Source organism: Dunckerocampus dactyliophorus, chromosome 1 (assembly GCF_027744805.1).
Source record: "Dunckerocampus dactyliophorus isolate RoL2022-P2 chromosome 1, RoL_Ddac_1.1, whole genome shotgun sequence".
Taxonomy (NCBI): Eukaryota; Metazoa; Chordata; class Actinopteri; order Syngnathiformes; family Syngnathidae; genus Dunckerocampus; species Dunckerocampus dactyliophorus.
Genome location: NC_072819.1, coordinates 12,340,001 through 12,365,557, shown reverse-complemented (window position 1 = coordinate 12,365,557; position 25,557 = coordinate 12,340,001). Strand labels below are relative to the sequence as shown.

The following is a 25,557-nucleotide window of genomic DNA, read 5'->3' as shown; positions in this document are numbered from 1 at the left end:
AAACCAGCAAGGATACTAAATAAAGAGTTAATAAACAGCTGAGTGCATCAAAATACAAAATAAAAGTAGGACTAAAAGTTAGTATTATTATTGTAGATGTGGTCATTAGAACTCAGGCAGGAGCTGCGTGTCATTGCTTCTCTGTTAAGTAAAGGTCTTCATTAGCCAATGAATTGAACATTACATATAGAAAAACCTTAGCAAGCACGATGTAGCTTACCACCACCAGTGTGTGACTGCAGGGTGAATGAATAATAGATTTCACTGTAAAGTGCTTTGGGTATCTTGAAAGGCGCAATATAATATCCAGTCCATTATTAGTAAGTCAGCATCAAATTTCTCCAAGGATGGTAAGTCTATATTAGTATTATTATTGTATTATTATTAAACTTGTGTTAGCATTCCATCCTGGAAAAACACTCATATGGGTAAATCATTAAGGGCCCAAATCTGACCCGAACGCTACACATTTGCAACCTCTGTACATTGTGTATCTGTGGTCCAATTGGCTGTTCTTAGTGCAGGAAGGACCCCTAGTGTGCAGTTTGAGAATTACTTCCCATTGTGTTGCCATTTAACTACCATTCACCAGGGATGAATGGATTGACGCCTGATAAAAAATGTGATCATGTTCTTATTCTCTTAACAGCAAAAGTCAGTCAGCCGGAGAAAGTGTGCTGCCTGCAAGATAGTCGTCCATGCAGTGTGCATTGAACAACTGGAGAAGGTAGCGTCAATGAGTTTAGTTCTAGTCGCCATGACGAAATCGGGGGTTTTATGCCGTCCCCCATTAGCATGCCTAGGCGTGTTACATGTTGTTGGAAAGATGTCACTGATATACTGTACACTATTCCAGATGCAGTTTTCAGCCAAATTATTTGAAACTAATATAAAATCAATACAAGACATTTTACATGAAACTTACTGTATAGCGTGCATTTAAACATGCTTGAAAATGCCGGAAAATATATGTACACTCAAAACATGTGAATTCAACTTAAATTACATGGTTTCTTTGAACGCAACCCCACATTGGTCATCATAGCACGCTTCAAGTGTGATTTAAATTTAAAGACACTAGTGTTGGGCAAATACTTTTTCAGATGTGTGGTATCATTTAGCTTGATTTAAATTTTCAGTTCATTTGGAGCTGTTAATACATACATGTCATGTTCTGCCATTTACCTTTCTGTCCATAAAATGTAGGAAAAATGGGCATATTTTACACACAGTTGCAAATAGTGAGTAATCATTATTAATTATAACTGTGATTCATTTGATGAAAAATGTTAATTTGACAGTCTTAATTTTTATGTGTATTTACTTTGTTTCTTCCTGTATCGTTCCGCAAATACCTTCAAATGTGTTTGTTTTTTATCATATGTCAGAAGTCGCCTAAACCAATTCCTTCTCTATACAGTAATCCCTTGCAGTATTGATTATCACTCCCTCACTGTATCGTGGTTTTTCAGAAATTAATTAATGAGGACTGTTTCAAGGTTGAATATGGCTCATTATTTTGGCCTAAATTAAGCATTTTCAAACATAGAAATTACTAAATGAACAAAAATACAAATGCAAGACAGAAGAAGCATTGTAATTGTGAATCATAGTACTGTATTCTACATTGGCCACTTGGTGTTGGTGTTCGGTGACACAGACACTAGAGTCGTTACAAAGGTTCCCTAGCGAACACATTTACTGTGAAGTTGCTCGAGCAGGAGTTTTATTTACGTCTAACATGGCTTATTTACTGAAATTCTGTCTACTGTATTGGGTAATACAAGTGTAAAGCCATTTAAAGCCGCAAGGAAGTATGCTGTCCAGAAAAAAACAGGGAACTGCTGATGTATGAGTCTGTTATCTTATTTACTGTGTCTCTAATATGTCTCATTTTCTCTGATTATATCTACTATATTGGGTAATGCGAATGATGCAAAGGTGACTATATGGGTGTTATTTCATGTCTTTAAAATTAAATGAAGTCAACCAGCGCCACAGAACAGATCTGACTGTTCTGTATAGAAACACCACTCAGTATGACCCAGTTCAGTTCTACATCACTGAAACCACAAACATCAAAAGAAAAACATTATTAAATTAATAGATCTCCGACAGTGTTCATCAAAACTGCTGTTTTATCCTTGTGACGGCTGAATTTTTTAATCTTTTTGTGCATGCGTTCTATAACCGTGATGGCTTACATAATTATTCATTCATTGTTGTCCTCCATGGTACTTTGTTTACACCTGAATGCTTCCTCTTCTGTATTCTAGATCAATTTCAGATGTAAGCCATCTTTCAGGGAATCTAGTTCCAAAAACATTCGAGAGGTGAGTTCTGGAAATGCTGGCGATCAGGGGAAAAACAGAAACATTACACTTTTAAATCGAATGTCCTTTTGCCTGAAGGCATCGGTTTGTTTCATTAAAAATGATTATTTTTGGCCATTTCTGTTGCGTTTTTCCAGCCCAACGTGGTACGTCATCACTGGGTGCATCGAAGAAGACAAGAGGGAAAATGTAAACAATGTGGCAAGGTGGGTGGTGATTTAATTTTTTGCATCATTTTTTAGTTGTTCTTATGTGCCAAACAGCAGTTCGAAATACCCACCCTTTTTGGAGTGCTAAGAGGGAGTACTGGAGAGTGCTCCCTCAGGGCATTCCCTTGTTTTAAGAAGGGGCACCGGAGGGTGTGTTCCAACTATCGTGAGATCACCCTGCTCAGCCTTCCTGGTAAGGTCTATTCAGGGGTTCTGGAGAGGAGGATCCACCGGATAGGTGAATCTCAGATCCAGGAGGAGCAGTGTGGTTTTCGTCCTTGTCGTGGAACTGTGGACCTGAGGGGTTCCGGTTTGGTGGCTGCAGGATTGCATCTCTTCTTTTTGCAGATGATGTGGTTCTGCTGGCTTCATCGAGCCGTGACCTTCAAGTCTCACTGGATCGGTTTGCAGCTGAGTGTGAAGCGGCTGGGATGAGAATCAGCATTTCCAAAGCCGAGTCTATGGTTCTTGTTCGGAAAAGGGTGCAGTGCCGTCCGACTCGGAGACGGCACTCCACCCGACTCGGGGATGAGATCCTGCCCCAAGTGGAGGAGTTAAAGAACCTCTGGGTCTTGTCCACCAGTGAAGGAAGGATGGAACGCAAGATCGACAGATTGATGCGGCGTGTGCAGTGATGCGGACTCTGCATGAGTCCGTTGTGGTGAAGAGGGAGCTGAGCTGAAAGGCAGCGCTCTCAATTTATTGGTCGATCTACGTTCCTACCCTCACCTATGGTCATGAGCTTTGGGTAGTGAGCGAAAGGACAAGATCGCGGGTACAAGCAGCCGAAATGAGTTTTTTTCCATAGGGTGGCTGGGCTCTCCCTTAGAAATAAGGTGAGAAGCACTGAGAACCGCTGCTGCTCCGCATTTAGAGGAGCCAGATGTGGTGGCTTGGGCATCTGTTCAGGATGCCTCCTGGACACCTCCCAGGAGAGGTGTTCAGGGCTCGTCCAACCGATAGGAGGCATCGGGGAAGACCCAGGACACGTTGGAGAGACTATGTCTCTCAACTGGCCTGGGAACCCTTGGGATCCTGGACGAAGCAGGAAGCAGGACGTAGCTGAGTAGAGGGAAGTCTGGGCTTCTCTGCTTAGTCAGCTGTGAATCAACTGTCATGCTTCCCTGCCCCCTCGACCTGACCTCGAATAAGCAGAAGAGGATGGATAGATAGATGGATGGATGTTTAGTTAGCTTGGGGTCTTTAGTTTACAGTGGAACCTTGATTTTCATTAGTAATTTGTTCCAAAGGCTCTATCTAAAACCGAATCATACGAAAACTTGAAATAACCCAAAAATGTTAACACAAAACACCTAATGTAGAAGAAGTATACTCGTACATGTAGAAAGCAATACATATAAACAAGAATAGTCTGTGTAACAACTTTATTAACTTTAATAATACCACAAGAGTCAACGTTCCAAAGGCTAAGATACAACAGTTACACGCAATGACTGAGCGAGAATCGAGGCAAAATGATGGTAAAAATTTAATTTTGAAAACTGGCGTGTGGCGTGAAAACCGATGTCCCACGGTATTTGTTTTTTTATTGAGCTTGATTTATATTTTTGAGCTTTATTTATTTATTTTTGTTTGTTTTGATATTTAGGGCTTCCAGCAGAAGTTTGCTTTCCACAGTAAAGAGATTGTTGCCATTAGCTGTTCCTGGTGCAAACAAGCGGTGAGGATGTTTTCTATTTTACTATCTTCATCAAGTGAATCTCACAATGACAAATTGGTTTATTTTACTTCCCTGTTTTAGTACCACAACAAGGTCTCCTGTTTCATGTTGCCCCAAATTGAGGAGGTTTGTCCAATAGGAGCTCATGCTGCCCTCATAGTTCCACCTTCATGGATTGTTCGAGTTCGACGTTGCCAGGTAGAGTTGATTCACTTATTCATATCCAGTGATGATTCAATATTGAACATGGTTAATTAATTTTATAGTCGGTAAGTAATTCTGGTTCAAGAATGTGTATTTTACTATTTTGATGAGCACTGCTAAACTGATAAGTGTTCGTCCTACATATCTTTTATTTCAGCCCGATGTTGGGATTTCTGTTTGAATGGTTGAACTTTGAAGCTTTATTTCTGTCCACTCGCAATCGCTGTGATTTAAGTCTGCATATTAATTTGATACCAAATTGAAAGAGAAAGTTTAACCAACATGAAAAAGCAGTATCCAAAGTACAAAAATACACACAACCAGCGATAAAGCCTCAGCATGTTGTGTTGAGGCGTTCAGGTGCACTCGGAATTGTGAGCGTCATTAATTGTTTGTCATTATTCACATACTTCCTATGACAATTGTACCCCACTTTGGGAACCGAGGGCAGGGTTGAGGTCAAGGTCACTTTAAAGCTTCATCAAGCTTTGTTTTCCCATGGCATGTTGCAATATTAGGGCCAAAAGCTTTGTAGTTGAAAAAATAAATTTGAAATTGAAAATCAAAAAGTTTTGATGTAAAATTTTGAAAACACATCAGCATATTCAAAATAAAATAAGTGCAATTCTAACTGGCAATTCTTTTGAATACATAATTTATTTATTTTGATATTTGATATTTGTGTTTTTTTCAGGTTCAATTTGTATTTTTTACAGATTTTTTCCCCCCACTTTCAGATCTTTCTTTTCATGTTCAAGTGTTTTCTTTTCACTTGGAGACTTTTGGGCTGGATTTGGCATGGGGGGTGTGGCATCAACTCTGAGGGGTGTGGAATCATAACAGACAGCTTAGAACAATTCAAGTCAACACTTTAAATAGGCCACAAGTTGTTGAAACTTGTGAGTGTCCATGGTTTGTTGAATAAAGACATGAAATAAGAAAAATCTAAATAAAAACAAGATAAGAAAAACGAACATTTACTTTCCGCGTCGGACATAATGAACATGTTTATCTCTGTTCTTACACCAAATCCGCATATTTGTATGTGTCCTTTGTAGTTTTGCTGTGCTGTTTGTCCATGGGGGCATAACTAGGAATATTAATTTGTTGTAATTTTGATCACGACCCGGAGTTGCTTCCCAACACAACATCCCTCACTTATCCGCTGTGGGATAAATAAAGTACATACATACATACATACATACATACTTATGCTCTGCTTTCAAACAGGCGGCCATGAAGACAAGTAAGAAGAAGAAAAGAACATCATTCAAGAGAAAAAGCAGTAAAAAAGCTTCTGAGGTATGCCAGCAATATATGATTATAATCGTTGACCATTTCACAGTTTAAAATGCTGAATTGTAGAAGTTGCTTTGTGAATAAATTTAACATACAGCCGACCTCTTTGCAAAAGGGGATTAACTATCACAACAAAGAAGATGCTGCTCCAAAACCGACACCTTCAATAGACTGAAATTTGCAGCTACCCACATGAAAAAGCGAAAGGCTTTCTGGGCAAAAGTTTTATGGTCATTTGAGACGAAATTAAGCAATTTACCATGACAATGTCAGGAAGTATTTATCCGATATATTGGCCGATGTATCGGATATCTGCATCGGCGCCACAAATCTAGACTTCTGGGCATCACTCAGGTGTTCACTGTAAAACTTCATTTTTACAGGCCTTTAAATGTGCCTTTTTGAGCACAGGGACCATACGGGCACTGCATTAACCGGTTCCTCCGTTGTTATTTTCGGCTGCTCCCTCACCTTTCTCAGAATAATCCTTACCCAACTGGATGAGGTATAGGATGGCACTCCAGAGCGAGGGTGATGACTGTTATGTTGTATTGCTTCCATTTTCAAATGATCACACTAACAGTAGTCACTTTCTCACAAATGTGGACTCTGGCATAGGACCTACATACTGTACACAAGGCCATTCAAAGTATACTTGCGTCCACTTGACACGGTAAGTTTGCTATGTTTGGCTAGGCTAAATAAGCCCCCCCGTCAGGATTGAAAAATGTGGGCCAGGGTTCGGCACGATTGGTGATGCACGTGCATGTAACTGTAATGTGATTGCTCCGTGCCAATTATTAATAACTGCCACTTTGCGTAGTACAGATAGATATACTCAAAGTACTCCACTGAGTCAAAAAGGTAAGTAAGATACATGTTGGATAATCAGCGCGATCGGTCATCTCGCCAGTTATTGACAATGGTAATATTCATGTTGTGACATTCCTGACATGCCCGTGGGTAGATACAGGACTGTATGTTCTGATATGCGGCGGTTTGTTCATCAGCATTACAATCCTGTCATTGTTTTTGCAGAGGCCTCACACATCATTCACACATAATCAGTGAGGAAAGTGCAATTTGTAGTTTCTTTTTTTTTTTGGTTACTCACAGGATGGACGACAGTGGAAGCCCTTCATTATCCGGGCCATCCCTTCCCCATTGATGAAACCACTGATAGTGTTTGTAAACCCCAAAAGTGGAGGAAATCAGGTATTAAAGATCATTTGTTAAAGTAGATTGTCTGTGGAGTTCCTGGTCTGCACGTATCATTTATTTCTTTACATTTGACAGGGCACTAAGATCCTTCAGTCCTTTATGTGGTATCTGAACCCAAGGCAGGTGTTTGATCTGAACCAGGGAGGACCAAAAGATGGGTAATTATTGACAGAAATATTCAAATAGACTGACAAATTAACTATTAACCTGTTTGAAACATCTAGTTTGGAGCTGTATCGTAAAGTTCATAATTTGAGGATTCTGGCTTGTGGAGGAGATGGAACTGTGAGTACAAACACAGAAATATACTGTAAAAGACCAATCACTATTTTCTTGATATTTATATGCCTGAAATAAAAAGTAGCCAATTAATGATGTACTGATGAAAATAACAATTATACATTATCCTAGACCAGGGGTCACCAACGTTTTTCCTCGTGAGAGCTACTTTTACAAAATGAAAATGGCCAAGAGCTACTCATTTTTGTAACATTTATTTTCAGAGCTTATTTTAAACCCAAACAAAGCGAATATGCTTGTTTTACCAGAACATTAACAAAATGCTGGTGTCCACAACTCACATTTTGTATTTCAGAATGCATTTCTTTCTACTGTTCTTTCATTATTAACTGAAAACCTGAATGAAAAGCAGGCTTGCGGGCGCCTCGTGGTCGTGGGGGGCTACCTGGTGCCCGCAGGCACCACGTTGGTGACCCCTGTCCTAGACAGTGGAACCTCGGTTAGCATCATTAACCTGTTCCAGAAGATCAGACTCAAACTAACATTTTCACTAACTGTGCAATTTTTCCCATAAGAAATAATTCAAATCTAATTAATCCGTTCAGGATACCCAAAAAGGTTAACACTAAGCACTTCATGGAGTTTTACAATAATAGTTTTACATGTAGAATTTCCAGTTCAGAGCATGCAGAGTTTCCCCTATGATATTTTGAAGCCGTGATGGTGGGCTGCCACTACTGCGTCGATAATTTTTTTTTAAAATGAAAAATATAATGTTTTTTAATGACTTTTTTTAATGACTTATTTAATTCAATCGTTAATTTAATGGCAAGTTGCTGATAGCACTGCCAACATTTAAATGGCACCTTATTTACAAAGCACTTCTCCACTCAGTTGTGCTCATTTGTCATTAAATACAGGTGTCATGTTTGAACAGAACACTTGGTCAACATCAGCAGGTGAGCTACTGCTAGCTTACGTGCTACCTGTTGGAGACCCCTGTGATTGCGTCACTGTCTAGAGCTGCCCTGTACACTACGTGTTTCAAGTGCACAACTAGGTTTTGATGACAAGCCAAAATATTTTAATGATAACAACAGAGCAAGATTGTTAAGTGACACTTTAAAAAGTAAGTTGTGATGATAATTGATGATTGATGTATTCTATGAACGTAATAGCCACTTGTAGCTCCAGGTTGGCTGTATACTGCCAGCCAAGCATGTACTGTAAACAAAAATGCCAGAAAGTGGAATGATATTAAAACATGAGCGATCACACACGTTGGCATGGACAGGCTTAGCATGTGTGTCACCCTGCAGGACAGGAGCGAGCGTCTCCTGTCCTGTGCTTATTTTGGCGGGTCGCACTTTCTCCAGGGAGGAAGTGGCAGCCGCGTCACGCCTGGTGGCCTCGCAGCTGCGGAAGATTATCATCAGAGACAGCAGAGACAGTTCCCTGCAGCTTTGCAGACATGGCTGCTCGATACGAGCTTGTGCTGCGGAACCACGAGGCACCTGGTTCCTGGAGAGCTTTCAGGAGATGAAGAGCCGCGTCGCCCAGCTCAACGAGGTGATTGAACGCAAGGCCCACCTACAGCCCCATTGCTGCCCTTCTGGGGACGTCTGGGATCAGTCCCTTGAGGGGAGGGCTATGGCCGGCTGTGCAGCTGGGGGCGCACAGCCTCCAGAGCCGGCCACAGAGACGACTTTCCGCCAGAGCGAGGTCAGGTCACCTCCGGCGCCCACGACCCTTCCATGCAGGGCCAAGGTCTTTTGTTTGCAAGCCGCTGCTTGCTCTTCTCTGCATTCTGGGGGTCAAGCTTCTGACAGCTCAGCCTAAACGTGACAATGTGACAAGCTGTCGTCAATTGATTACACATTTTACTGGCTATGGTTCATTCTCCCGATAATAAGAAACAGTGAAAGTCAACACAAGACATGTAGCGTATCTGGTCACATGCGCAAGTGCCAGCAAGGCAGACAGGCAATTCCGGTGCATGCTTATCAAATAAAACGTATTGCGATATTTTTATGATATTTTAAATCGTTTTCAAATGAATTATGGTCATATGTGCGTAAATAATAAGCTATATAGGTATCTATCTATCTATCTATCTATCTATCTACAGTATATAGATATATATATCTATATATCTATATAGATATATATATCTATACCTATATCTATATAGATATACCTATATCTATATATATATATCTATACCTATATATATATATATATATATATATATATATATATATATATATATATATATATATATATATATATATATATATATATATACTGTGTATATATATATATATATATATATATATATATACTGTGTATATATATATATATACTGTGTATATATATATATACTGTGTGTATATATATATATATATACTGTGTATATATATATATATAAAACCCTAACCCATTCATACAATATATAACTTAAAATTATTTTCAACTTTTAAATTTTTTTTTTTTTTTTAGGTGTTTTATTTTGTAGTGGCACACCGCCACAATCAGTGGCATGCTAGATGCTAACAGGGAATAAACACAGTTGGACACAGTTGGTATTAATAACACGACAGTGTGCGCGTCATATTGTACGGAAACGTAACCCATCCAAGACAACATTTTTCTGTAAATTTTTTACGTAAACCGATAAATACGCTTAACATGGGTGTATGCTAACCGAGGTTCCACTGTACAACAAAAGAACAAATGATCCAATCATATTTATGTGCATCTGTGTATTGAGTGTTTTTGTGTTTTCATGCGGAAAACCAGGTGGGATGGATCCTGTCCTGCCTTGATGAACTTTCATTGAATCCTCAACCTCCTGTCGCAGTCTTACCACTTGGGACAGGAAATGACCTTGCTAGGACTCTCAACTGGGGAGGGGTAAGTCCAAACAGACACCTTTTGTGTGTGAATCAGCCAACTCGACCAGCATACCAAGTCAGAATGAAAAAACACACCATTGCAAAAGTGCCTCACAACAAATAAAAGGCCACACTACAAAAAAAATTAGCTGCAACTGTACAAAACGAAGCAAGAAAACCAAAGCAAGACTTTTCCTTTTTAAGACCTATCTTCTTAAAAATATAAACACATAATGCATGCAAAATGCATTTTAGGTCACATTATTAAGGAACCGAAGAGTTAAATAACAATAAAAAATCAAATTGCACATCATAAATAAGGCTCCAACATTAAGACAATTACACCGTATCTCTGTATTCAGAGCACATAATAATGGCCAGCACCGCACAAAAAAACCCTAAATCAATTATTTTTGTATATGGTAGTATTGTCATTTCCTTACTCAGTTGGGGGGGGAGACAGAATATCAACCAAAATATCCAGTTCAGACGGACTGAAAAGAGCTCTGCACTGGTTTAAAAAGTCTTTCACCTTTACCGGACACCAATCTTGACCATAATTGCATAGCTGATTCCTCACACCACTGGCTTGAATACTGTCTGGTGGAAGCAACTAACTTGTGTGCTTCCTGTAGTGCAGAGGTCTGCAACCTTTGGCATCAAAACAACAATTTTGCCTCCTCTTCCAGTAAAGACAAATGTTCTAGAGCTGCAACACATGCAGCTTATAAAGTTTTAATCTTTTTAAAATTGTACCTGTTACAACAGAATTCAACTAACAGAAGTGCAGAGTGCATGTGTAGGCTAACTTTGAAATAATTTAAACACTGAACTATATAGTCTTTTGTGCTGTCTGCTCAATATCATTTACATCACTTGACTCATCACAGGAAATTCAATATGCTTGCACTGAATGAATGTCATCAGTTTGCCAACTGGTGATGTTTGTTGCCATTCTATTGGTCCTGTTCTTTACTGTCTTTGCAGGGAGAGGCATTTCTTTCATTTTCTAAATAATTTCTTGTTTATTTTTTTAATTTGGAGAATAGATGCTGTGATATTTTTATGAATGACTTTTTCCATGTATTCACCATCAGTTTACGGCTTCCTTCTCCTTACAATCTCTAGTGCAGTGAAGTGAGTCAGCTACAACACTAGCTGCTGTTATTGAACAAACGATCTGATTGATTTTTTTATATGATTTTTCATTTCTTTCAGATTCACAATTGCTTGTGTTTCACCCAGTGACAGCTTGTTGGTTGTCGTGGTGTTTTTACCTTTCAACGCAGTTTACACAGGCAAAACCTATCCCACCCAATCTGAAACTGAGTGAGACATCCAGTGCTATTTATTGATTGACAAAACAATGCACTAGAATACGCCTGGGCAGCAAAACACACCTGTCAGTCACATGTCCAAATACTTTGAGTTCAAACAAAAGGTGCTATCTTCTAAGCTTTACATCCGATGCCGTAAATCCCTGGAAATAAAAGCTGAAATTTTGCGCTCAGGCCTGTGATGGTCTGATGGTCTTTTGATGTCAAACCCAAATGTTTTTAGTCTACAGCAAAAATAAAGGAATTGATCTCACTGTTCCAATACTTCTGGAGGGCACTGTTTGTACACTTCCAATTGCAAAAACTTACATTTTGCACTCTACGATCTAAAAGAGGTTCTAAATAGCGTTTCTTGCTTGATGTCAGTGTTTCCAGGAGGCTAGTGGGAATGTTGCTCCAGGCTGTGAAGATAGCTTCACGGAGGGCATGGAACACATTTTCATTTTTGTAAGCTCCCCCTTCCATTGCTCATCCAATCAGCAGTCAGAACGCAGTGTAGATGCATTCACAGACTCGCGGTGAGTGGGATATGTCATAGTCATATTTGAAAACGCACATAACCTCCGCTTCGGTATTAATCAAAATCACAGAGCTTGGTGTGGGAGCCACAACAAGGGGGCTGAAGAGCTGTGGGTTTCCGACAACTGATGTAGGGGATCATATAAAAATTTCCCTTAATCAAATACAAATTAAGTAACAAACCTAACTTGAATCTTGGAAAGGGGGTAAACTTATAAAATCAGCAGAGGATAAAATAATATTTCCCCCCACTGTAGACTTTTATTACCCCAAAAGACACAATGAAAAAAATATAGCACTGACAAATGAGTTGCCATACTGGGGCTCCCAAAGAGCAGCTTGTCATGTGAGTTTGTTGTGTAAAGGTATGATCCAACTGTATACTGTATTTGTGCCCAGGGATATACAGATGAACCTCTGTCTAAGATCCTGTCTCATGTTGAGGATGGAGCTGTGGTGCAACTTGACCGGTGGAATCTACAAGTTGAGCCCAACCACAGTGCAGGGGCTGAGTTGGATGAGCAGCAAACTGATAAGGTTTGACACTTTAAAGCAGCTATTAAAGGCTTAATTGCACACACATGGTGGTGCACAATTCAACCTGCAAAGTCCTGTATAAAATCCTAGACATGAGCAACAAAAGAGTGGCTAAAGTGGCGAAAGATGGGCATGTGAAAGGTAGTTAATAAAACTTAGTCAAATTTACACAAAAAGTATTTTATCATTCAATAACTTTATATTTTAATAATTAATGTCCAAGCTTGAGTCAGCATTAATCCCTGCCATTCAACATTCACATGATTATGAATGGAAGGATCTGTCCATAGTCTATGAGGTATACCATTGACTATATGTGTTTTTTTCCTTTTGTGTCTCTGTGCTCCCTCAGCTTCCCCTAGACGTGTTCAACAATTACTTCAGCCTCGGATTTGATGCTCATGTGACCCTAGAGTTTCATGAGTCAAGAGGTATGTCCTGAATTTTTTTTTTTTTTTTTTTTTTTACAAATAATAATCTGAGGGCTGACTGGACGAGGATTCTGTGTGTGTCACCATTATTAGTGGCCCATTAGTTGAACAAGTGGAGTGAATTACCACCATCACTATGTGCCTACATGGTGCACCTGCTCGTGGTCTATACTCAAGGGAATCGTTCTTCACCTTGTATAACAGAAATAAAGAAAACAAAATAATTCACTCAGTCACAGTCCACAGTGCATTTCCTCATGCATGAACACATGCATATGCGTGCAATGTAATCATATGATTCCGACAGTTTTTTTACAATGCTCCTGACTGACTTGGGATCTGTTGTGTCAGCTATTTTACACATACATGCCTTCTCCCTACCACAGAGCTGGGATAAAAAATACTGCAGCTTTTGCCCAGACGTTGAAAGGGATTATGAGGATTTGGTCGATCAACAATAACTTATTAAAACCAACAGGTTACTTGTGGACGAAACTGCACCAAAATAACATCACCCTCAACTGCCTCTGTCATTGTGCACACACACGCACACACACACACACACAAACACACATTGAGGCTCCTTCTCCCCCAGTCCTATGCAGGAAGGACTGAACAGGACACAACTGTGAAATTTTAATAAAATAAATAAATGTAAAAATATCCATTTAATAAAACTATAATAAAACATATGAAAAATGAATGAAAGCACAATGGCTACACTAGAAGATGTATACCACTTACTAGCAAAAAGAAAAGGAAGGACAAGCGGAAATTAAGTATAGTAAGTACAGATTAGCCTCAAAAATCCATCAGTCCATAAAAGCTTTGTCTCAAGACTTTTTTTTAGGCTCATCTATGTCCTTTTTGGCAAATTCCAACCTGGTCTTCCTACCCTTCTTGCTAATGAGTGAACATTCTGGTGTAGCCACTTTTGTTCATGGAGTCTTCTATGAACAGTAGTCTTTCTACAGTATACAGCTCTCACAATGTCATCACCTGCTGATGTTTTCCTTAGTGTACGTGTTTGACTTCTGTTACTTTCTACACCAGTGGTTTATTGGTTCTTCAGGATATTCTAAATGGTTGTAGTGGCTATGGCCAATACTTGTGCAGTGATTCTGATTGATTTTCCATCTTCTCTCAGATTCACAATTGCTTGTGTTTTACTCATTGACAGCTTGTTGGTTGTTGTGGTGTTTTCACCTCTCAATACACAGGCAAAACCTATCCTACCCAATCTGAAACTGAGTGTAGACTTTCAGTGCTATTTATTGATTGACTACACAATGCAATAGGATACTCCTGGGCAACAAAACACACCTGTCAGTCACATGTTCCAATACTTTGCTCACATAAAAAATGGGTGGGTTCAAACAAAAGGTGCTATCTTCTAAGTTGTACATCCGATCCAGCAAATAGCTGGAAATAAAAGCTCAAATGTTGCACTCTGATCTCATATTTGTCTTTTGATGTCAAACCCAAATGATTTTAGTCTACAGCGAAAATAAAGGAATTGGCCTCACTGTTCCAATACTTCTGGAGGGCACTGTATGTACACTCCCAGTTGCAAGAATTTACATTTTGCGTTGTAGAATCTTAAGGAGGTTCTAAATAGAGCTTCAAAATGCTAAAAGAAGAAATGTGAAGGGAGACAATTTTTTGGAGTAAGCAATTTATAGTAAACAACCATTAAATTGAAATAGGTTCATCAGCTGATCAAATGTTTCAAACGTTTAAACTAAAAGCCGAAACCCCCCTAAAATATAAATGACATTTTCGGATAAAGGACTGAGTAATGAGTAGATGCGCCATTTTAGTTAATCACCTTAGTAATTGGTTTAGACATGCTTGATGCCAGTCTTTCCAGGAGGCTAGTGGGAATGTTGCTCCGGGTTGTGAAGATGGCTTCATGGACGGCATCCACTGTCTGGAACTAATGTTCATTTTTGTAAGCTTCCCTTGCCATCCATCCTCAAATGTTCTCAATTGAAATTAGATCAGGGGAACACACAGGATGGCACAAAAGAGTGAGGTTATTCCTCTAAGAAGTCCTTTGTCAGGCGGGCATTGCGAACTGCAGCGTTGTCCTGTTGAAAAAGCCCGTCCATACCACACAGACGAGGGCCTTCAGTCATGAGGGATGTCACCGGCAACATCTCCACATAGTCAGCTACCATTTGACGCCCCTGCACAACCTGAAGCTTCATTGTTCCATTGAGGGGAAAAAGCACCCCAGATCATGATGGTGCCCCCTGTGCCGTGTGTAAAACATCAGGTTATCATGCCAGTAATGTTGGAAGCCATCAGATCCATTAAGGTTACATTTTTTTTTTTTTTTTTCCTTTTTTCACCTTTCACTTTCTCCACCTCTCAGTGTCCCATGTTTGGTGCTCTTGTGCAATTTTCAAGTGGGCAATTTTGTGGCATTGAAGGTGACGAGGCCTTGTCTTTAGGATGCACTAATTTTTGTCTCAGGGTATTTACTGGTTTGAAATAGGTAGGAATTTTGTGTTGCCATAAGATCCTCTGGAGTTTTTCGGAGACCCCCGCTACATACGGGACTACCATTCCTCTCCTTTTTGCTTCTGTGGGCTTTTGGGTTTCTTTCCCTACTCTCTTCTTTTGACATTTGTTAAAAGCCCACCGCGGGTACCCACAGTAAATACCCTGAGACAAAAATTAGTGCATCCTAAAGACAAGGCTCTAAACCAAAAACAGAGCAATGTGGTCTATTCCATCCACTGTAAAGATGAGGAATGCAAAGAGCACTACATTGGGGAAACTAAGCAAATGCTCCAAAAAAGGCTTTATCAACATCGCAGGGACAATTCTAGTGGTCCTCGATCAGCAGTACATCTACACCTTAAAGCAACCAATCACTCTTTTCAGGACAACGATGTAAAGATTTTGGCCAAAGAAAACAGATGGTTTGAAAGAGGAGTAAAGGAAGCTATTTTTGTCAAACAACAGAACCCATCATTGAATCGGAATGGTGGTTTGAGGTTTAATTTGGACCCTGTGTTCAGCAGGTTACTGAGACCAAAACCCACAGCTCTTAGTCTTGCAAATGAGGTGAAGCCAGGGCCGAGCCAGAACAATAGATGCTAACGAGCCAGTATCAGAGTCGTTCATACCCAACTCACTTCCCTTTTATCGGAGGTGCTAATAGCAGGAGAGGATTATACCACTACTCCGCCCAGGCTTAATGTAAGGAACCAATAGAAGGAGGGTGTTGGCATACCAATTCCGCCCACTCTTACTGTATTTAAGGCCTAGGCTACCAGCACTTATTAGTTCGCTGACGAAGCTCTTTGGATGAGGAACGAAACGTCCGACACCTTCTTGACAGAAGCACAGATGACGTCTCAAGAAGCCTTTCCCTTGAGAGATCATGACAGTGTGAATACCTGACAGAAAATGACATTAAATCCACATTTTTGTGAAGAGTTTGGCTTTTAAAGGCTGTGGTCTTCACGTTTTATCAGCTGATGAACAGCTATATTACTATAACACGGTATCTACAGTATATATATTACTGTATATCACTAATATATTCAGTATATACAGTGGTGTTTGTCACACTTAAATGTTTCATATCATCAAACAAATGTAAATATTAGTCAATGACAACAAAACTGAACACAAAATGCAGTTTTTAAATGAAACTTTCGATGGTGCATCTGTAGAAGCAACTCAGGATTTTGGTGAACATGCCAAATTTCCTCAGTCTTCTCAGGAAGTACAGTCTCCTTTGGGACTTCTTCATAATTTGTTGGGTGTTGTGAGACCAGGTGAGGTCCTCGCTGATGTGTGTGCCAAGGAACTTGAAGGTTTTCACCCTCTCCACCTCAGTCTCATCAATAAACAGGGGTCTATGCGGCTCCTTTTCCCTTGTTCTTGGGTCAGTGATCATCTCTTTAGTCTTATCTGTATTAAGAAGGAGACTGTTATCACGACACCAAGCTATGAGGTCCGCCACCTCTCTTCTGTATGATGTTTCAACACCACCAGTGATCAGGCCGATGACTGTAGTGTCATCCGCAAATTTAATGATGCTGGTGTTGTTCTGAGAGGCCACGCAATCGTAGGTGAAGAGCATGTAGAGGAGCGGACTCAGCACACACCCCTGTTTGGTACGGTAACTGTACAACACGTGATAGGAAGGCACTCCAGTGGGTGATCAAGACCTCACAGAACATTGTTGGGGCAGCCCTCCCCTCACTGCAGGACATTTATAAATCTAGAGTCCTACACAGAACACACAACCTCATCAAGGACAGCACACATCCACAACACTCACTATTCACACTCCTACCGTCAGGCAGACGCTACAGGAGTTTGAAGTCCAGGACCACAAGACTGGCGAACAGCTTTTACCCACAGGCCATCAGGCTTCTCAACGAAGCACTCACACACGCAACACGCACACACTCATAGCACTTTTATTTATTTACTTATTTATTTATTCATTTATTTGTATTATTTATCTGTATTAATGTCTCTTCTGTTGTTGTTGCTTAATTTATTGGTACATATGTTTCTTATGTTCTTATTCTTTCTTGTGTTTTCTTTCTTTTCTTGGGAGAATGAACAGAATAAGAATTTCATTGTATAGTATAACTGCCTGTTTTACTATGCATATGACAATAAAACTCTTGGATATAAAAAAAAAAACATCCAAAGCTGCATTGCCCTTTGTGATAAAGTGATTGCCCCCTAAACCTAATAACTGATTGGGCCACCCTTAGCAGCAACAACTGCAATCAAGCGTTTGTGATAATTTGCAATGAGTTTCTTACAGCGCTGTGGAGGAATTTTGGCTCGCTCATCTTAGCAGAATTATTGTAATTCAGCCACATTGGACAGCTTTCGAGCATGAACCGCCTTTTTAAGGTCATGCCACAGCATCCCAATAGGATTCAGGTCAGGACTTGGACTACAGTAGGCACACCAGAGATCCAAAAACACTTTAGCACTTTAAAAACCTCTAATGTCTCCAATTTTTTTTCTTCCACCATTCAGAGGTGGACTTGCTGGTGTGTTTTGGATCATTGTCCTGCTGCAGAACACACGTTTATTTCAGCCTGAGGTCATAAACACATGGTCGGACATTCTCCTTCAGGATTTTTTGGTAGACAGCAGAATTCATGGTTCCATTTAATCACAGCAAGTCTTCCAGGTCCTGATGCAGCATAACAACCCCAGACCATCACACTACCACCACCATATTTTACTGTTGATATGATGTTCTTTTTCTGAAATGAGCTGTTACATTTATGCCAGATGTAATGGGACACACCTTCCAAAATCTTAACTTTTGTCTCGTCAGGCCACAGGTTATTTTCTTAAACGGCTTGGGGGATCATCAAGATGTTTTCTGGTAAAATTGAGAACAGCCTTAATGTTCTTTTTGTTGAGCAGTGGTTTTGGTCTTGAAACTCTGCCATGCAGGCCGTTTTTGCCCAGTGTGTTTCTGGTGAAGTCATAGACACTGACCTTAACCGAGGCCAGTGAGGCCTTCAGTTTTTTGGATGTTGTTGTGGGGTCTTTTGTGACCTCTTGGATGAGTTGTTGCTGCGCTCTTGGGGTCATTTTGGTTGGCCCGCCACTCCTGGAAAGTTCACCACTGTTCCATGTTTTTGCCATTTGGGGATAATGCCTCTCACTGTGGTTCGCTGGAAATGGCTCAGACCTCAATTAATCTTAGTTATGCTTAAACAGGGGGCAATCACTTTTTCCACACAAGGCCATTTAGGTTTGGATTTTTTTTCCCCTTAATAATAAAAAGTTTCATGTAAAAACTGAAATTTGTTTTCAGTTGTATTGTCATTAATTTCTTTGTAGTTGTGTTGTCATTGACTAATATTTACATTTGTTTGATGATCTGAAACATTTGCAGAAAAAAAAGAAATCAGGAAGCAGGCAAACACTTTTTCACACCGCTATTTTGAGTAATTTTGCTCTAAATATTTTTTGTATATACAGTATGTATGTATGTATGTATGTATGTATGTTTTTTTTGCATTGTTGATTTACTGTTTGTATCTCTGTGTTACTGTTTTAGAAGCCAACCCGGAGAAGTTTAACAGTCGCTTCAGGAATAAGATGTTCTATGCTGGGGTGAGTGCATGCTGGCTTTTAAATCATGCCTTTTTAATACTTTCTCAACATTTTAAAGGATCAGAGTTTGCTATCAGCGAATATTACATTGTCTTGTTGTCAAGTTAAGGAGCTATTTATTTATTTTTCCTTGCTGTTGACTGGAAAGGGCAAACATGGCAAGAGCTGCGCTGACGATACTGAAATTTTGAACTACTTTGGTACTTTCCTGACTACACTTCATGAACACAAGATCAGAACAGCTTGCTGAAACCCTCAACTTTAACTCTGATAGGCGAGAGGTACAGATTCCTTGAAATAAGGTAGTTAGTTTCAAGTGCTGAAGTTCAAAGTGATTGCGTAGCAACAATGCCAAACACAAAGCGAAATGATACCCACCTTGGAATTATGCATTCAAAATAAAAAACAGGGTCAGTCTGGCTGTCGGTTGACGACGCCTTGAATGAAAAAACAGTTTCAGAATTCGGAAATATCCTCGAGAGCAAAAATGTGATATTATTACATTGCCATGGCGGGGCAATGTACACAACGTACTTTTAACGTGCGATACACGCACTCCTCTGCCTTGCCCTTGTGACCTGGATGCGTGCAAGCTTTTCCCGCGTACATGCAGAAAATAATTTGCATCTCACTTTTCTTTCTACCGTCTTTGCGTGCTCTATGTGGGTTTGAAAATCCATGCGGGCACCGTGCGTGTCTCTTGTGATTTTCCTCATTTTTACGCATTCCCCGCATGTAGGAGCACATACGTCAGGATGTTAAGTCCCGCTTAAGGTCACCAAATTCAAAACTGCACTGCTGAAACACTGTTGAAACAGGGAAAGAAACTGAAAGGTACAAACGTCTACATAATTGAACATCTAACGAAACGCAATGCTGACGTCGCCAAGAAAGCCAGAGACTTAAGGAAGCAGAGAAAGATACAACGCACTTGGAGCACCAATAGCAAAATCTACATCAAGCTAAATGGAGGACCAGTAGAAGCAAAATTGCTTGTTGTCAAAGATATCAACAATCTGGATAAATATTAAAGATTATGTTACCATGACAACAAGGAAAATGGAGGATACAACCCACAAAGAGAAACATGCTAGAACATGTGGAATCGTGAATTGTACCATGAAGCATTGAATGTAAACTGTATGTATTTTTTACATAAATTAAAACATAACCGTATTTGTAAGACATTTCTTTTTCTTTTTTTTTTTCTCTGGGCGCATCACTCAAAGTTCAAGTTAACATTAATTTTGTGTGAGGATACATTTCTTCAACTCTTAAGTACTAGTAATGTGTAGTAATGTGCAAAACGATGAAATCCAATATTCACTCTAGGGTTTATTAACACTTGCCATGTTGGGTGTGATTGATCTGCTGGTGTTTATTAGTCAAGTGTGAATGTTATCATACAAGCCCCGGTGTGCACAATACATTGACTGAGGCCACTTGAAGACAGGGGTCTATGGCCATGTCCACACAAGTACAAATATTTTAAAAAACACATGTTTTTTATGGTCTCTCATACACAAAGAAACATGGGTTTTTGTCCTTATAAAGTGAGGTTTTGGAAAACTCTGGCCGGAGTGCAGATTTTCAAAAACTCCAACTTCAGCATACAGTATGTGTGGCAGGGTAAAATGGGACTTTGTGGTTTGTGTCATAAGAAATGTGCAACGTTATCTCATATTTTTAAACCTTATTTAACATAATTAACATTTTTTTAAAAGAACATGAAGTCATTGACTTCCTGGTGTTGGTTTCATTTTGTACAGCGGTAGGCCGCCCCCCGTGTGTTTTATAAGGCGCACGCACTCGAACTTCAAAAATAAAACAATTTGAAAATACATCCAGCCATAAGGTACCTTGTGGAATAATTCTTCTACAAAGGGGTCACTTCCATAACAGTTGAAATCATGAAATCTGAAGCAACGTGTTGGACTCAACTGAACGAAAAAGGCTAACAAGGAAAGGAAAGGATGTTGGGACATCAGTGACACACTACTGTCTGAAGTGAAGTGAAGTGAATCGCCTTCATTGTCGGCTTAGGATGATACAATTTTGTGTTTGAAGTTTGATTTTTATTTTCACATTACCATTTATTGGTCTGTAAACACGTTGGAGTCCAGGTGCCTACTAGTCTGGTGATGTAGAGGGGTGTGGGCCTTTAGCTTCCATGGCTATTTGTTATGTTTTGTTATAATTTGGTCAAGTGTTAACCCAGGAAGGCAGCAGGTGCGATCAAGTAAGTCTTTTAATTAATGGTAAATGCCTGCAGCATAACACTAACTACAAAGAGACGAGGAAAGTAACTAACAAAGGACGACCATGCCTGAGAGAAAACACTCATGGACAAAATTGTTGGTACCCTTTTGTTCAATGAAAGAAAAACTCACAATGGTCACAGAAATAACTTGAATCTGAAAAAAGTAATAATAAATACAAATTCTTTGAAATTTAACCAATGAACGTCAGACATTGCTTTTCAACCATGCTTCAACGGCATTATTGACAAAAATAAACTCATGAAACAGGCCTGGACAAAAACAATGGTACCCTAGAAAAGAGTGAAAATAATGTGACCAAAGGGGCATGTTAATTCAAACTGTGTCCACTAACAGGTGTCTACAACCTTGTAATCAGTCAGTGGGCCTATAGATAGGACTACAGTCAGTCACTGTGCTGTTTGGTGACATGGTGTGTACAACACTCAACATGGACCAGACGAAGCAAAGAAATCACACCATCCGTCGTTGTTTGAGCCAAAGTGGACTTAATGGGAGAAGACCAAGGAGGACGCCACAGTTGAAAACAAGTCATAAAAAAGCCAGACTGGATTTGCCAGACTACATGTTGACAAGCCACACAGCTTCTGGGAGAATGTCCTATGGACAGATGAGACAAAAATGGAACTTTTTGGCAAGGCACATCAGCTCTATGTTCACAGACGAAAAAATGAAGCAGATCAAGAAAAGAACACTGTCCCTACTGTGAAACATGGAGGAGGCTCTGTTATGTTCTGGGGCTGCTGTGCTGCATCTGGCACAGGGTGTCTTGAATCTGTGCACGGTACATTGAAATCTCAAGACTACCAAGGGATTCTAGAGAGGCCAGTGTCAGTGTCTTGGTCTCAGTCGCAGGTCATGGGTCTTGCAACAGGACAATGACCCAAAACACAGCTAAAAACACCCAAGAATGGCTCAGAGGACAACACTGGCCTATTCTAAAGTGGCCTTCTATGAGCCCTGATCTTAATCCTATTGAGCATCTTTGGAAGGAGCTGAAACATGCCGTCTGGAAAAGGCACCCTTCAAACCTGAGACAACTGGAGCAGTTTGCTCATGAGGAGTGGACCAAAATACCTACTGAGAGGTGCAAAAGTCTCATTGACAGTTACAGGAATCGTTTGATTGCAGTGATTGCCTCAAAAGGTTATGCAACAAAATATCAAGTTATGGGGTACCATCATTTTTGTCCAGGCCTGTTTCATGAGTTTATTTTTTTCAATAATGCTGTTGAAGCCTGGTTGAAAAGCAATGTCTGACGATCATTGGTTAATAAATAAAAATCCTATGAAATTTATTCAAGTTTTTCAGATTCAACTTATTTCTGTGACCATTGTGAGTTTTTCTTTCATTGAACGAAGGGTACCAACAATTTTGTCCACGTGTGTAACTAAAAGCCAGTGGAGTCATATGTAACAGGCAAAGTTAACAGAAACAAAAGGAAAGGTAGGACAGGAATGCTGGGCACTACTGAAGAGACACGGAGGTGAACTCACAAAAGTCATGACTAACCTGTGCAGTAGAATGAATGAGATAACAGGTTGTTGTTACGTGCTATGTAGGTCTGGACCCCACACGCAGAGGCGTGAGGCCGAAAAATAGTTATAGTCTCTTTAGTAAGAGTTACACAACAAAGCCATCAAAGGGCGAGCAGCACCCACCGACTGAGAACATGAAAATTTACTGTTATAAAACAAAGAATAGCAAAAGACCAAGCTGGATGCTAGGGAAACAACTTGGCATACTAATATAAGACACAACAACTATTAAATGTCCAAAAAGTAGAAGAAGTCCAAGTGAGTGTGTCCTTCATGCATGGAAGAACCAAATAACCGGCAATTCCCAGTTGTAAACAAACCGTTTGAAGCAGCCAGACAGTCAGTCAGCAGCAGGAACACTCAATTGTCTGAGTTGGTTTTCCCAAGAAGAGATCCGGCAAACACACTTTTCAATCTTTTAAATCTTTTTGTGAAAAATGTCTGGAAAATGTCACAAGTACAGCATGCTGGTTTCCCGCTCACATTAGCAGGCAGTGATGAAAACTAGGAAGTTCCTAGGCTAAATGCTTGAGACATGCTAAGCTTGAGACACGCCTATGCAGAGGTGTGCACTCCTTCTTGAGTGGGTCAGTATGTGACTTATGTTTAGGTATTTAACTGGTACGAGCTTGTGTCAATCAAGGGTGCATGGCTGTAAACTTGTGTGCAAGCAGCGAATGTGATACTGTAAGGTTGCCGAGCAACCTGTGTGCCTCACCCCCAACCCGCACAGAGAGGCCTTCAAGCAGCCTGCCTGCACAGAAGTGAGAGCAAGGCCAGCGCAACCACAGAATAACTCCATAACACTACTTTATCTATTTCTGTCAATTCTAACATGTCTCACCTCCAGCTGGCGCGAGGGCCTATGAAAACAGAACCAACCCAAAGAGGCAGAGAAGGCAGGAGGGGCAAACGCAAAGTGTAATCGTCATGGAGTAGACTAGCGAGGTGTAATGGAGAAGGACTTCTGTCAGTTAAGTCAAACTCACAGCAAGTCGAAGAATGAAACGCTGATTAAACGAAAGCTGTAATTTAAGCACTAATTATGAAAGGAGACACAGCTGTGCCCAGCAGTTCAATCTGCCAAAGTAAAGGGGGAGCATTAAAGACCAAACAGGGGGAACAAAAATAAAGCACAAAACATTAAATGCGGGGGAAAAACAGAAGTCAACTAAACTTAAGGTCTGTCTGTCATGCAGAACATGGTAGTACCCCCCCAAGACTTTCCCAAGTTAGGCATCACCCAGGGTGGTTGGACAAGGCTGTTTCTCAGGAACCAATCTGCAAAACTACTAACTTGTTTTGTCACGATTGATGTTACGCACTGCATCAAGACCATCTGCAACTGGGACTTCTGAAGAATAAAACGCACAAGATTAAAGATTTCTTCATTAGGTAGATTTCTTCTAGAGCTTGCAAAATAACTAATACTGATTAGCTCTCGTGCTGCGACTTAAGAAAAATGGAGAACAAACAACCACACACGGATAATGCAGTTTTCCATCTTTATTATTACGATTACGGAAAAACGAACTCAGCGGTAAGATGCCGATATCTATAAGAAAAGTTATCCGTTCACTTCTAGCAGCTATTTGTGTAGAAAAAAAGTCAGTTGTTTCATTACTGCGCTTTGCTTCGTGAACTCTACTATAGAAATGTGTGTTTTCTCCAAGTTTGTTTGTTAAACTACTGTTTCATGATGAATTGGAAAATGTGCCCATTGCTGAAAGCTTAAATGTTGCCTTGACTATGGCTGCTTGGTCTTTTGCGTAATCCTTTTCATTTCTTGTATAGAGTATCTGTAATGTTGGATGGCAAATGCTAACTGGACGTAATTACATGATGAACGCTATGTAGCTATTTTCACTGACAAATTACTCAGTTTATGTGCACAACTATTGAGGAATTATGTGTTATTATCTTTATTGCCATATTGGTTTGAATTGTGGCCGCATGGTGGTCTAGTGGTTAGCATGTTTGTCCACACAGTCACAGTCAGGAGATCGGGAAGACCTGGGTTTGAATCTCTGTTGGGCATTTTCTGTTTGAAGTTTGCATGTTCTCCCCATGCGTGCGTGGGTTTTCTTCGGGTACTCCGGTTTCCTCCCACATAGGTGAATTGGAGACTCTAAAATTGTCCATAGGTGTGAATGTGAGTGTGAATGGTTGTTTGTCTATATGTGCCCTGCCATTGGCTGGCGACCAGTCCAGGGTGTACCCCGCCTGTTGCCTGAAGTCAGCTGGGATAGGCTCCAGCATACCCCCGTGACCCTAATGAGGAGAAGCGGCATAGATGGATGGCTAGATGGATGGATGGTTTGAATTGTGAATTACTGAATATCAACTATTTTGATGACCTGTACACTTTGAAACTGTGAATGTGAAATACTCATCATTAGTATTTAGTATAGTAGTTGCAAAGTTTACAGGTTACATTTTCTATATGCTATATGATTTATAGTAAGAGGTAGACCATTTTGATTGTGTGCACCCCTGATATACATGGACAATGTACATACATACTCATATTATAAATAAAGCAATAAATGAATATACTGTATATACTCTTCTGATCAAAATCTTAAGACCAGTTGAAAAATTGCTAGAATTAGAATCTTAATGAGGTTAGAAGTAGAGCTACAATATGCAAAAACAAGAAGGGGGAGTGAGACAAAAAGCATTTAGAAAAAGTAATTTATTGAAAACAACAAT

General features: G+C 40.0%; 1 protein-coding gene across 7 annotated transcripts in view; it reads left to right on the top strand.

Annotated features, from left to right (window-relative positions):
- The window catches only part of LOC129177557 (diacylglycerol kinase zeta-like), a 174,013-nt gene that overhangs the window by 58,445 nt on the left and 90,011 nt on the right, over positions 1-25,557 (top strand). For all 7 annotated transcript variants that reach the window (XM_054768814.1, XM_054768805.1, XM_054768830.1 and 4 more), the window contains 13 exons: positions 650-727; positions 2,277-2,333; positions 2,471-2,539; positions 4,152-4,223; positions 4,305-4,421; positions 5,658-5,729; positions 6,843-6,941; positions 7,023-7,105; positions 7,172-7,232; positions 9,987-10,100; positions 12,337-12,474; positions 12,827-12,905; positions 18,973-19,028. In XM_054768814.1, coding sequence (XP_054624789.1) covers positions 650-727; positions 2,277-2,333; positions 2,471-2,539; positions 4,152-4,223; positions 4,305-4,421; positions 5,658-5,729; positions 6,843-6,941; positions 7,023-7,105; positions 7,172-7,232; positions 9,987-10,100; positions 12,337-12,474; positions 12,827-12,905; positions 18,973-19,028 — 1,095 coding nt within the window. The remainder of the gene's footprint in view (positions 1-649; positions 728-2,276; positions 2,334-2,470; positions 2,540-4,151; positions 4,224-4,304; positions 4,422-5,657; positions 5,730-6,842; positions 6,942-7,022; positions 7,106-7,171; positions 7,233-9,986; positions 10,101-12,336; positions 12,475-12,826; positions 12,906-18,972; positions 19,029-25,557) is intronic.